The 14,348-nt window shown below is 35.3% G+C and overlaps 1 protein-coding gene and 1 long non-coding RNA gene across 2 annotated transcripts; both read left to right on the top strand.

Moving 5' to 3' along the window:
* Window positions 1-2,492: 2,492 nt before the first annotated feature.
* LOC109171064 (receptor-like protein kinase 5) lies at window positions 2,493-10,382 on the top strand. The gene is made up of 5 exons (XM_019320192.1): window positions 2,493-4,921; window positions 5,084-5,545; window positions 5,758-6,110; window positions 9,881-10,175; window positions 10,261-10,382. The coding sequence occupies exons 1-2, from the start codon at window positions 2,506-2,508 to the stop codon at window positions 5,500-5,502; spliced, it is 2,835 nt and encodes a 944-aa protein (XP_019175737.1). The 5' UTR covers window positions 2,493-2,505; the 3' UTR covers window positions 5,503-5,545; window positions 5,758-6,110; window positions 9,881-10,175; window positions 10,261-10,382.
* A 120-nt stretch (window positions 10,383-10,502) lies between these two features.
* LOC109171063 lies at window positions 10,503-11,838 on the top strand. Its single transcript, XR_002052527.1, has 4 exons — window positions 10,503-10,719; window positions 10,788-11,256; window positions 11,340-11,590; window positions 11,678-11,838. It is a non-coding gene; the product is annotated as an uncharacterized LOC109171063 (long non-coding RNA).
* Window positions 11,839-14,348: the final 2,510 nt, after the last annotated feature.

Genomic DNA, 14,348 nt, shown 5'->3' with positions numbered 1-14,348 from the left:
TTAATTTTGTGCTTCACAATATGGCCATGTGCATTGTTTTGTCGTCCATGTGTGCATCCTTTTGTTGAGTATCAGTGCATTTTTTGTCGTCCATGTGTGCATTCTTTCTCGTGGCCATTTACAGATCGGTGTGTGCATTTCTATGTCCGCTACTGATGCAAGTCGTTCTATATTTTTCTAAGTGCACATTTGTGCATTCGTATGTTTTATACTCGTGCACGTGCACGTGCACCTATATGCATATTTAAATGATATTATTATGGGCAAATGCTTAGGTTACTATTATTGGTTACAATATATTTGGGAAGAATATAATCACAGATCATACAATGCACACCAAATTACCTTAAAGCCTCTCCTTCCTTAATTCAATTGCCATATCACCGCATTAATTATGCTTAATTTCTCTAATCTCAGAAAATAATTCAAGATCTCATTTAATCAAAGGTAGAGATTAGTCCACAGTTCTCATGGGAGGTAGTGTATGCTTAATTTCTCTAACCTCAGAAAATAATTCAAGATCTCATTTAATCAAAGGTAGAGATTAGTCCACAGTTCTCATGGGAGGTAGTGTTCTCACCTGAACCTAACCATATATATATATATATATATATATATATATATATATATATATATATATATATATATATATATATATATATAAGATCATATGACATATGAGAACACCTGCTTAGGTGAGAACGTGAAAACAAGTCGTGTGCATCCATCTAATATTTTTTAATGGACTAGATTAGATTAAGTGTGTGCGAACGCGCATTAAATGTGTGCAAACGCGATGTGTTTGCACACATTTAATGCGCGTTCGCACACACTTAATCTAATCTATACCATTAAAAAATATTAGATGGATGCACATAATGTGTTCTCATGTTCCCACCTAAGCACATGTTCTCACTGGAACCCTACCGTATGTATGTATATATATATATATATATATATATATATATATATATATATATATATATATATATATGGGGGTGTTTGGCTAACGACTGATAGCTGATTGGTTTAGCTAGTAGTTGATGGCTGATTGCGTTAGCTGGTTTGACCAACTCGTTGTATTAGCTGGTTATAAAAAAATTGTTTGGTAAATTAGCTGTTTACTAGTAGCTGATTGAATGTAAAATGACGTTTAAGGGTATGAGTATATTGGATTATTTTAACCTTTAAATATAACAAGATGGTAAACTCTTATTAATAAATAATTATAAAATTTGGGTATCATACTTTTTTTAAGGACATAAGTTAATTATTTTTGTTTATTTAACTCTTAATAAATTATATTTTAAAACATTTTTTATTAATTATTTTCAATTTTAATAGTTTAAAAAGAATTACTATAAAATTAATAATACTACTACTTATTAATATTATTATTATTAAATTGCAAACCAACCACCCGTTTATTATTATTATTATTATTATTATTATTATTATTATTATAAAATGACAAACCCACCACCCATTTAAAAGCAAATCGCATTGATTCCCAAAGATAAAATAGTCAATATACAATTAATTCCAACCAGCTTATCCAAAAAGCTACATCCATTAACTTTTCAATTTTTGGCTTATTAGCCCAATCAGCCATTTACCAAACACTTCAAAACAACTTATTATTAAGTCAAACAACCAAACTTGATCAAATCAGCTAAAATTTGATTTATCAGCCAATAACCAAACACCCTATATATATATATATATATATATATATATATATATATAATTAGGTTCTTGTGCGGTTAGGATGCCCAGGTGCGGTTGTGCGATTTAATCTGGGCTATTCATCTCGCTTAAATCAACGTACAGGATTACCAAAATTTAAAAAAAAATCTACGGTGGTAATTTTGTAATTTTTGCATCTAGGTCAAAATTAAGGTGAGCGGTTCTGTAATTAATGTACGTGAGTTTTGTATATAAGATGCGTGAGTCTTGTGCGTAAGGTGCATAAGTTTTGTGCTTAATGTGCGTGGGGTTATACTTAATGTGAGTAGTTGTTTAAACTTGAAGTGTGGACTTTTGTGCTCAGATTTGTTCTTAATGTGAGTTGAGTATGTGCTTAATGTGCGTAGGGTTTGTACTTAATGTGTGTGAGGTTAGTGATTAATGTCAGTAGTTGTTGAAACTTAAGGAAACTTAAGGTCTGTGAGTTAATATTTAATGTGTGTGAGGTTGTGCCTAATGTGCGTGGGTTTTGTACTTAATGTGCGTGAGGTTGTGCTTAATATATATATATATATATATATATATATATATATATATATATATATATATATATATATATATATATATATATATATAAAAGATAATTTTAACCTATTAATATTAATATCAAATAAAATAATAAATATACGGAGTATTAATAAATTGATTGCATTGCATAGTGGTTGGAATTTGTATTTGTTTTACAAATGACGTGAGTCCAATTCTTTGTTAGAACTTAGAAGAACAAATAACCTCACTTCTCTCATATCCAAAAACATAATGTCCATATCAACCCAAATTAACCTCTGCATCCTCACAATCCTCATCTTCAGTTTCCCCTTATATGGAGAATCCCAAACCAGTAGTATCAATCCAGAAAGATCAATTCTTCTTGATTTAAGGAAGCACTTCTCAAATCCACCAAACATCTCCCACTGGACTTCATCATCAGATCATTGTACCTGGCCGGAAATTACCTGCCGAGATGGAGTAGTCACCGGAATTCAACTTGGTTGGCTTCTAATCAATGATACAATCCCACCCTTCATTTGTCACCTTAAAAATCTAACTTTTCTTGATCTCAACCACAACTATATCCCGGGATCATTTCCTACAGTTCTGTACAATTGTTCCAAACTTGAATACTTGGACCTTTCTTTTAACAACTTCAGTGGCATCATCCCCGGTGATATTAGCCGGCTTTCGCCCCATCTTGAGGTGTTTAATCTTTCTTCTAACTGGTTCGTGGGCGGCATTCCAGCTGGAATTTCAGGCCTGAAAGGGCTAAAAGAACTTCAGCTAGCTGGAGTGGTTTTAAATGGCTCTTTCCCTTCAGAGATTGGCAACCTCCTGAATCTTGAAGTTCTTGTTCTGAGCCAGAATAGTTTCTCACCACAGGAAATCCCACCAAGTTTTACCCAGTTGAAGAAACTGAGAAACTTGTGGATAAATCAGGCAAATTTGGTTGGAGAAATCCCGGAAAATATCAGTAACATGACAGCCCTTGAATTCTTAGACTTATCAGTGAATAACATAAGTGGAAGCATCCCAGTAGGTCTTGCTAGGTTACCGGCGTTGAGGGATGTTTGGCTATACACAAACAATCTTTCAGGTGAAATCCCAATGGTCTTTGGCCAATTTTCAAAGCTTAATACATTTGATGTATCCACAAACCATCTTACAGGATCACTACCAGAGGGTTTCTGTGCTAACAAGATATTGTCTAGTTTGATTGTCTTTAACAACAATCTCACAGGCCAGCTGCCAAAATCACTGGAGAATTGCAACACTTTAATTAGTGTCAGTGTCAGAATCAACAATCTTTCTGGAATAATTCCTGAAGGTTTATGGACAGCAAGGAATTTGAACAGGTTGTTGATGAACAATAACCAGTTCACTGGTCAGCTTCCACAGAAGATTGCATCAAATTTAACTCTGGTTGATATCAGCAACAACAGGTTTTCAGGTGAAATTCCAACTGGGATTTCTTCTTGGAGCAATCTTGGGGTCTTCATGGCAAGCAATAATCTTTTTACTGGTAACATCCCTCAACAACTCACAGCTCTTCAATTTTTATCAACTCTTTTGCTAGATGGGAATCGCCTTTCTGGAAATTTTCTATCAAATATTACCTCTTGGAAGTCATTGGACACATTGAATTGCAGCAGAAATCAGCTTTCTGGCAATATCCTTCGAGAACTTGGCCTTTTACCAAACCTTGTTCGGTTAGACCTGTCTGAAAATCAATTCTCTGGAGAAATCCCATCTGAAATAGGACGTTTAAGGCTATCAGCACTCAATCTGTCCTCTAATCGCCTTTCGGGCAAAATACCAAATGAACTAGAAGTTGCAGCTTTTAACATGAGCTTCTTGAATAATCCCAGTCTTTGTGCTGATACCCCCTCGTTACACCTCAGGGATTGTAAGTCAAACGACAAAAGTTCGGGCGAAGTTTCAGTCAAAGTTATTGTTATTATTCTTGGAACTATAGGAGCATTATTACTTCTAGTGGCCATTCTATATATATGGTATTCATTCAGAAGTAACAGAAAAAGGAAGAAAAGTATGGTTCCAAATTGGCAGTTCAAAGCATTCCACACCTTAAGCTTCACAGAATCAAACATTTTACCAAATTTAGCAGAAGACAATGTGGTTGGTATTGGGGGATCAGGAAAAGTGTATGTGGTGCCATTAAGTCAGTCCTCTCATGAAAAAGTTGCGGTGAAGAGGATTTGGAACAACCAAAAGTCGGACGAGAAGCTTGAGAAGGAATTTATAGCAGAAGTTGAGACACTGGGCACGATTCGCCACACCAACATAGTGAAGCTCCTTTGCTGCATCTCAAGTGAAGAATCAAAGCTGCTTGTATACGAATACATGGAAAATCACAGCCTGGATCTATGGCTTCACCCGAAGAGAAAATCAGCTGGCAATTCGGGTTCATTTCAGAGACAATTAGTCCTTGATTGGCCTAAAAGGATTCGTGTCGCGATTGGAACTGCTAAGGGGCTCTACTATATGCATCACTACTGCTCGCCACCCATTGTTCATAGAGATGTGAAATCCAGCAATATACTTTTAGATTCTGAGTTCAATGCCAAAATTGCAGATTTTGGTCTAGCCAGAATGTTGAACAAGCATGGACAGCCCAACACAGTTTCAGCAGTTGCAGGTTCTTTTGGCTATATAGCTCCTGGTAAGTCACAATATGTTAATTATTTACTTATTATCAAACAAACTGACTCATTTTACTTAAATAGATTACCATAACCAAGTATTTAATTCTCATTACCATTCCAATTCCAATGTTGGTACCAAACACACCCTTGTAAAGATTTTCATTTCCTAAAATTTTCAGAGTATGCACATACAAGGAAAGTAAACGAGAAGACTGATGTGTACAGCTTCGGAGTGATCCTTTTGGAACTGGCAACAGGAAGGGGACCAACTGATGGAGATGACGACAAGAGCTTGGCGGATTGGGCACGATACCACTTCCAAGAAGGAAATCCCATTGAGGATGCTCTAGATGAGAAAATCAAGGAGCCAAAGTACTTGGATGAGATGCATAGTGTATTCAGACTAGGGGTCTTCTGTGTTGCTACAAAACCTTCAGAAAGACCCACCATGAGAGAGGTGGTGCACATCCTGGTGCATTACAACAATAAATTGTTGCCTGATAGGAACAAGATAAGCCGAAGCAAGAGCGAGGCTTCATCACTGCTCAAAGCATTCAAAGGTGGAGATCATGGTTTAATGCCATTTCATGAAGTTTGAATAAAGATGGAACAAATGATAGCAGCAGGGCAACTCCAACCACGTTAGTCAATTGGCTTAGTAACCATAAGTTCTTTCAAGTTTGGCTCTAAATGGAAGCTAACAATTGACCTTGAGCAGGTCAACTAGGACCAAATTTAGTTAGTTTACTTTGTCGGATCGGCTAGAGTCACAAATAGTATAGTTACTTCTTTATGGTCTTTTGTTAGCTATAGTCATAAAGAGTATAGTTTACCTTCAAATAATCCTTTGTAGGCTAGAGTCTTAAGAAATGCACGTCAGTAGCGACTATCGGATTTTTAGTAAATCAAAATAAGGGCATCCTCAATAGTGGTAGGATTTTGAGGAGATTTTACAGGTGTGACTAAGAAAGAGAAATGGGTGAAAAGGAAAAAAGAAAATTAAAAAAAAAACAAAAAATAAAAAACAAAATCGAACGCCGTCGTTGAACACCACAGCCCCGCACGTCTCTGCCAATCGATAGCCGTCGACGAACGTCACAGCCGCACGTCTCCGCCAAGCATCGCCGGACTCACCTCGCCGCCACAGCCCGCTGTACATCGACGGCTCGCCGCTGCTGCTTGCTGGACGTCGACGGGCGCTCGCCGGTGAGTTTTATTTTTTATTTTTAATTGTTTTTTTATATATATTTTGAATTATATTTTATATATTTTGAATTTTATAAATTATTATTGAGTATATTTCGAAAATTTATGAATAGTTGTGTATATATTTTTTTAATTTTATGAGTTATTGGGTAAATTATGTATTGTTGTGTGTATATTTGGAATTTTATGAAATATTGTTTATATATTTTCAACTTTTAGCAATTGTTATCTATAAATGTTTAATTTTAGAATTATTGTGTATGTTATGAATAATTGTGTATCTATTTTGATATTTTGAATTGTATAAATTATTGTGTGGATATTTGAAAATTTAAGAATTGTTTTGTATATATATGTTGAATTTTAAGAATTATTGTAGTTGTTGCAGTAGTTATTATTATAGAAATTTGTTAAAATAGTGTCAACAAATGTTTAATTAGGGTTATTATTATTTTAGATTGGCTTGTGATGGATAAAAGTTGGATGATAGCTAATCGACTTAGTACGGAATACGAAGATGGAGTTAGAAAATTTTTAGACTTTGTAAAGAGTAACCTTCCGAATAGTAATAACATGTGGTTGTGTCCTTGTAAGAAATGTTGTAATCAAAAAAGGTTATGTGAAGATGACATATATGATGATCTAATCGTTAATGGGATTAATCCATATTATACACAATGGATTTGGCACGGTGAAAGCAATGTGGCTACGACATCTAACATGTATGTTGACAATGAAGATGATGGGTCTGAAGATCGGTTGGATGAAATGTTTCGCGATGTTGGAGAAGAGTTTACCAATCGGTCAAATGAGTTGGATGAATTATTGAAGGATTCAAAACAACCTTTATGGCCGCGATGTAGTAAATATACCCGATTATCTGCTGTATTAAAATTATTCAACTTGAAAGCTGGGAATGGGTGGAGTGACAAGAGCTTTACTGCGTTACTTAACATCGTAAATGATATGTTTCCAGATGGTAATTAACTTCCCAAGAGTACGTATGATGCTAAAAAGATGTTGTGTCCCATGGGTATGGGATATGAAAAGATATATGCTTGCCATAACGATTGCATATTGTTTAGGAATGATTACAAAGACTTGCATGCATGTCAATATGTGGGGCATCTCGTTATAAAACAAGAGAGAATGTTGCTGGTAAAGTACATTTAAAAAGTCCATCAGCTAAGGTATCTCCCAATTCTTCCAAGATTTAAGCGCATGTTTGCAAATCCAAGCGATGCAAAAAACTTAACATGGCATGCAGATCAAAGAATTTCTGATGCAAGCTTCGACACCCAGCTGATTGTTCTCAATGGATAACATTTGATAATGCATTTCCTGAATTTGGCCATGAGTCGAGAAATCTTAGACTTGGACTTTGTACTGGTGGTATTAACCCCCACGGGAACCTAAGTAGCAAGCATAGTTCATCGCCAGTTATGTTGATAATTTATAATCTACCCCCTTGGTTGTGTATGAAACGCAAATACATATTATTATGCTTGATGATTTCTGGGCCAAAATAACCAGGTAATGATATAGATGTTTTTTTGGCACTTTTGATTGACGACTTGAAGCAATTATGGGATGAAGGTGTATTAGTGTTCGACGCATACCGAAAGGAGACTTTTAAGTTGCATGCAATGTTTTTTTGCACAATCAATGACTTTCCAGCTTATGGAAACCTGTCTGGATATAGTGTCAAAGGTCATAAGGCATGCCCCATATGTGAAGATAATACCTGTTATCATCAACTTGTTCATGGTAGAAAGACTATATACATGGGGCATCGGAGATTTCTTGATAAATTTCACCCTTATCGAAAATTAAAAAAAAAAAAACATCCAATGGGGTACAAGACTATACAGATGCTCCACAATCATTGACTGGGAATCAAGTTTATGAACGAGTTGAATGCATCAATGTTACTTTTGGTAAGATTCAAAAGCATAAATCTCAAAGAGGTAAGAGTCAAAATATAATGTTGTGATACCTACAAATGAGAAGAGTCCGTGGAAAAAGAAATCTATATTCTTTGATCTTCCATATTGGAAGACACTAGATGTGAGACATAGTATTGATGTGATGCATGTGGAGAAAAATGTATGTGATAGTCTTGTTGGAGCACTTTTAGACAAAAGGTAAGACTAAAGATGGACTCAATGCTAGATTGGATTTGGTTGAAATGTGTATACGACCTACATTAGCTCCAGTTGCGGGGATAATAAAACATATTTGCCTCCGGCTGCTCGTACTTTATCAAGAAAGGAGAAAATAAGTTTTTGTGAGTATTTACGTGGAGTAAACGTACCACAATGGTATTCATCAAATATCAGTAGACTTGTTAATATGCAAGATTTAAAGTTGGTGGGGTTGAAGTCTCATGATTGCCATGTCTTAATGCAACAACTATTGCCAGTGGCTGTTAGAGGCATATTGCCTAAAAAGTTGAGATATACCATCATAAGACTTTGTTTTTTTCAATGCAATATGTTGGAAAGTTATTGATCCAGGCAAATTAGATGAATTGCAAAATGGCATTATTGTTACACTGTGTCAGCTAGAGATGCACTTTCCACCTTCATTTTTTGATATCATGGTTCATTTGCTTGTGCATTTGGTGAGAGAGATCAAACATTGTGGTCCAGCTTATTTGAGGTGGATGTACCCATTTGAACGGTACATGAAAGTATTAAAAGGTTATGTTAGGAACCGATATAGGCCGAAAGCATCTATTGTGTAAAGCTGTGTTGCTGAGGAGGTTACTGAGTTTTGTACTGAATATCTAGCAGGGGTAGAGGCTATTGGTCTTTCTAAGTCTCGACATGAAGGAAGAATTGCTGGGAAGGGTACTCGAGGAGTCAAAGTGAATACTATGCCTCGTGAAGATGTTGAGCAGACACACTTGTACATCTTGCATAATACAAGTGAAGTCGAACCGTATTTAGATGAACACAAGGCCTTGATTAGGGAGCAAAATCCCAGAAGGACAGACATGTGGATTGTAGCCGAACATAATCGTACTTTTATTGGTTGGTTCAAAAATAAAGTTCTTGAAGAGAATAATGTTTCTGAAACCGTTTCATGGTTAGCACATGGTCCTAGTTTGGATGTCATATGTCATAATGGATATGACATTAATGGGTTTCCTTTTTATACAAAAGCTCAAGATGAAAAGAGCACTATGCAAAACAGTGGAGTTACTTTGGTTGCAAATTCAATGCATTTCAGTAGTTCGAAAGATAAAAATCCTGTGTTTGTAGAGTTGTCATATTATGGTGTGATTGAAGAAATATGGGAAGTTGATTATGTTTTGTTTAGGGTGCCGGTGTTTCGATGTAGATGGGTAGATAATAAACATGGTGTAAAAGTTGACGAGTTAGGAGTTACACTTGTAGATTTTAATCGGGAAGGGCACAAATATGAGCAGTTCATAATGGCATCTCAAGCAAAACAAGTCTTTTATATTAGTGAGCCTTGTGACAAAAAATGGTCAATTGTTCTTCATGGAAAGAGACAAATTACTGGAGATGAGAATGAAGATGTTAGTTTTGATATTGAGGAAATACCACCATTTTCTTCAATTTTATTGCCCGTTATTATCGATAATGAGATAGATGAAGTGCATGCATCACGAGATGATCATCATGAAGGGATATGGAAGAATTGATTATTATATGTAATGCTTTAATTAAGTATTTATTCTGTTTTTTAGTTTTCTTATTCTAATACTTCTATATATTTTAATAATTTTTCTTTCTAAATAGGTGTATGGATTCAGCAAATGATGACGGTACTACACAAGGTACTCATACTACTCAAAGTAGTAATACTATTTCTAAGACGAGGGGTGTCACTCGTATGCAAAAACTCATTCTGCAACGTTCTACTTTGGGCAAATACGAAATTGAGCTTGATGGATTGGAGGCTGTCTACGGGCCAGCTGGTAGTGCATTTAAAAATTATGTTGCATTAGTGGGACGAATCAATACTCCTATCACAATAGATGAATGGTCGAATGTCCCAAAAAATACTAAGGCTACTATTTGGAAAGAAATCCTGGTAAATTTTATTTTTTAAGATTTAGATTTATTCAAAAAAGTTAATATAATTTCAATTCTTACTAATAAATAATCTTGTTTTGTAGAACACTTATGATATTCCTGACACAATTGATATGAGGAGACATTGGATAACCTATGTGAGTGACCGGTGGAAAGATTTTAAAACGAAATTGGTGAGCAAGTATATATACGGTTCTTTTGCAGGTATGAACCCTTGTACAAAATACAACTTCCTTGAATAAGAGACATGGAATGAGTTTGATTAATATTTTGTATTTATGTAGGCAAAAAGAAAAAAATAGCAAGACATACAAGCTAAGAATATTCATCCACATCTTTTAGCTCGAGGAGGTTATAAAAGGTTAGAGAAGATGATGATGGAAGAGAAGTTGAAAGAAAAACAAGCATGTGCTGATGCAGATCCGTCGTATACAATGACTCCTCCAAGTCCTCCACGTAGAGCCGAAAAGTGGAAGAAAGCAAGAATTGACAAGCTAGGAAATTTTCGCACTGAATCAACTAGATTGGTGGCGGAAAAAATTGTAAGTAAATATGTTGTCATTTATTACAGTAATAGTAATTATTATTGAATAATTTTTATATATGTTAGGATGCTCTTGAGTTGCAAATTTCTCAAGAAAAATTTGTTGAGGATGGAAGAAAAGATTCATTGACTGTTGCATTGGGTACTGATGAGCATTCTAGACATGTTAGAGCCATGGGAAGAAGACATGGCATCAAAAGTGTATTTGGCCATGCAAAACGTCGCCAAAAAACCTCCTGAAGATGTTCAACGATTGATTGATGCATTTGTTGATGCATGTGTTGATGCTGCTATTGCACAAGCGTCAGAAAAACAAAATCAGAAAAATATTTCTCAGCAGGAGGAATTGAGTGAACGATTAACTCAGCATTTTGAGGCACGAATGGCTAAGATGATGCTGCAATTTAGTTCTCTGCAGACTCCTGCTCACCAATATGTACAATCAAAGCAGGGGAATGACGTATGTGTGGATGCTGAGCCACAATCTCGAAGTGAAAAAGCTAGTTCCCCGGACCCTTTTACTAATTTACCGGTTGTAAGTATTCGTTTATAGTTAATCTTATTATTATCTATCAACAACATTTTATATGATTCTTAATTAAAAATTAATGCTGTTAGGGGCACGATGTCAATTGTTCTTAGAAGATCCAATTGGCTGTCCAGTGGCATATGGGATAGCTTACAGTTGTGGACAGGTTCATGGGGTTGTACTGAATGTAAATCATGTGAAGGTGAGCGTAAATGAAGTTAGTGATCCAAGTGCACATGTATCAATCCCCACCAGTGAGGTTCAGCTTGTAGGTGATGCAATTCAACACTTTATTATTTGGCCAAAGAAGCTGGTAGAGTTATGTACTGAAGTTGATGCGGTATGTACACTGAAAATATTTCTATTTTAAAATAGTAAGTAAATTACTTTTTAAAATAATAATTCTTACTTGTATTATAATTCACAGTTAAAAGAAAAGACCAAATTGACTTTTCAATCGGGTGTGCAATCCGTACATCAAGAATTCACTGTAGCTGATCCAGATTCTTTGACTGTTGTATGCAAAAAGGCCTTTACAATAGCTAGCCGTCTTGAACACAATCTTGTTATCCATGTGGCTCGTGGTATTATGGGCAACATTGAGTATGACTTGCACCTTGACAATGTGGAGATAATGCGTTTTTTAAATATGGAGACCATCGATGTTTCTCTATTTCATCAATTGCACTATATAATATTCGTTGCTATAATTTATATCTGTATATTCATCAAAATATTCTTAAAGATTATAACAAATTTATTTCGTGCAACGTACGGCTAATAATAATAATAATAATAATAATAATAATAATAATAATAATAATAATAATAATAATAACAACAACAACAATAATAATAAAAACAATACTAATAACAATAATAACAATAACAACAACAACAACTACTACTACTACTACTACAATAATAATAATAATAATAATAATAATAATAATAATAATAATAATAATAATAATAATAATAACAATATGGTAAAATATTATTGTGCGCAAAGAAGAAAAGCCAAAAGACATATTATGGAATAAATTATAATTATAACAATAATAGTATTAGGGAATAAATTATAACAATAATAATATTTTGCACAATTTTTGAACCTTAGACCTCCAAGTTAAAATACAATAAACACACATTCCTACCATTTCTTCTTGGAGCCTTTTAAAGGTAATTGAAAGCTTTTAGTTTTTATTTCTAAACTAACTAGGTAAAAATGAAATATTGGGCTTCTAAAATTTGGGGCCCCTCTTAAATTTGGGGCCCTATGCGGTAACCCAGCCTGCACAGCCCAAAATTCGGGCCTGTCGAAAGGTTACGTTTCGATCCGTCTTAACAAAATAGTTGGAATAGTAACTCGAATGGTTACCCTTTGAATAGCCCGTGATGATGAAGAATTGAAGACTTGAAGACTGAAGACAAAGATTTGAAGAGTAGAAGACTACAAGACCGAAAGGTTACGTTGCAAAGGCCGAATAGTGTAAAACCTCCCTTTATACTTGATAGATACCCCTGGTCGGGCACCCAACCATGTACGCGGTAGGCAGTCGGGTGGAGGCACCTAAGACACATAGCGATGTGGAGAAGAAGGCCCCCTATTGGTCTAGCGATCACATGTTACTTGGGCGGCTCACCAGTCGGCTCGGTTGGACGACCAAACTAGGCAGTCGGTGTGTCCTCGACCGAGTGCATGCTCTAGAGGCAATTAAAAGCATATTCAGCAGAGGTTCTTTCCTTGCATGTCAAGTAACTTCCTTTTTTCACCTTAGGAAGGTACAATGGCAGTTATGGGCAAATTATGCTATGAAAACGTGCCCACCTTGCAATCTTTAAGCTAGTTGAGAATGATAAGGAAGAAAAGAAATGAGTAGGAGAAGGCTTATTGGAGGATGTTGAAATCTCTAAGCTAGTTGGAACCCTTGGTCTCTTGAAGGAGGAATGCAAGAGAAGAATGTTGAAGAACAACGAATATGGTAGTATTTATAGGTGGGGCTCAAAACCCGCCCTAGGGCTGATTTGTTCACATGGCTAGGATGGGCAATTTGGTCCTTTCGCGATTTAAAATCTCGGGTTATAAATTTTGGTCAAAAGTTAGGTCAAGTTCAAATGAAAATTATAACATAATAAATATGGAAATATGTTAGGTTAATTTTAAAATCATTTTTGGGTTAAAAACAATTCTATCATATTCACAGGTTCCTCTTAGATGGACTTTTGGGTCAAAGTTTTGACAAATAAATATATCGCTTAAATAGGGTTTTTAAAACCATAAATAAATATATAAATAGTTTGAATAAAATTATTTTGGAATAATGAGTTTAAAATATTTTATTCTAACACCCATTTGGAAAAATATCGAGGAATAAAAATCATTTTATTTTGAAATTTGATAAAATAGGAGTTTTGGAAGAAAAATATTTTGGGGTCTCACACCGACTGACCAGGTTTTTTCAAGCCTTTACATTGGAAAGGAGTGAGATTCCTTGGCTACTCAACTTATGCAGGTTACCTGGTAGTCAGTCACCCTTCGGACACTAGGCGATCGACTGATTTTTGCTAGTTTTCGTTAAATCTTTTCAGGTTTAGGCATATGAAGCAAGATAGTGAGGGGCTGCCACATGCTAAGAGTGGACGACTAACTTAGAATAGGCAAAACTAACTGGTCTGGACCATACCCACTTAATGGGGTGCATCTCACGAATATGCTTTCCACTTAATTAGTGTCTTGAATTTTGCAGGATATTGAAATGCTAGGTGGTCGGTCGGATGACTCACGTTCTACTTCTATTTTTTCCAAATACCAAATATTAGAGCTCATAAGGAAGGTACGCACCTCGTGTGTTTTCTTTTAACTTATCTAGTTTTCGAGTTTTGTAGGATAATAAAAGTTCTCAATGGTCGGCTTACAACCTTAGCGGTCGGCTTTGGGTCTTAGTGAGGTAATCGGATTTCATATGGAGGTGGTCGGAATTATCGTCCTAGCTGAATATTGCGCTTATGATTGTACTCTTTTTCGCTTAGCTAAGCTTTTTCCCCTGAATTTTTCTTAGTCTAAGGTTTTTAACGAGGCAACCAGTGTTATCTGT

The sequence above is a fragment of the Ipomoea nil genome, unplaced genomic scaffold (assembly GCF_001879475.1).
Source record: "Ipomoea nil cultivar Tokyo-kokei standard unplaced genomic scaffold, Asagao_1.1 scaffold3394, whole genome shotgun sequence".
Classification (NCBI taxonomy): Eukaryota; Viridiplantae; Streptophyta; class Magnoliopsida; order Solanales; family Convolvulaceae; genus Ipomoea; species Ipomoea nil.
This window is presented reverse-complemented; position numbering and strand designations above follow the sequence as displayed.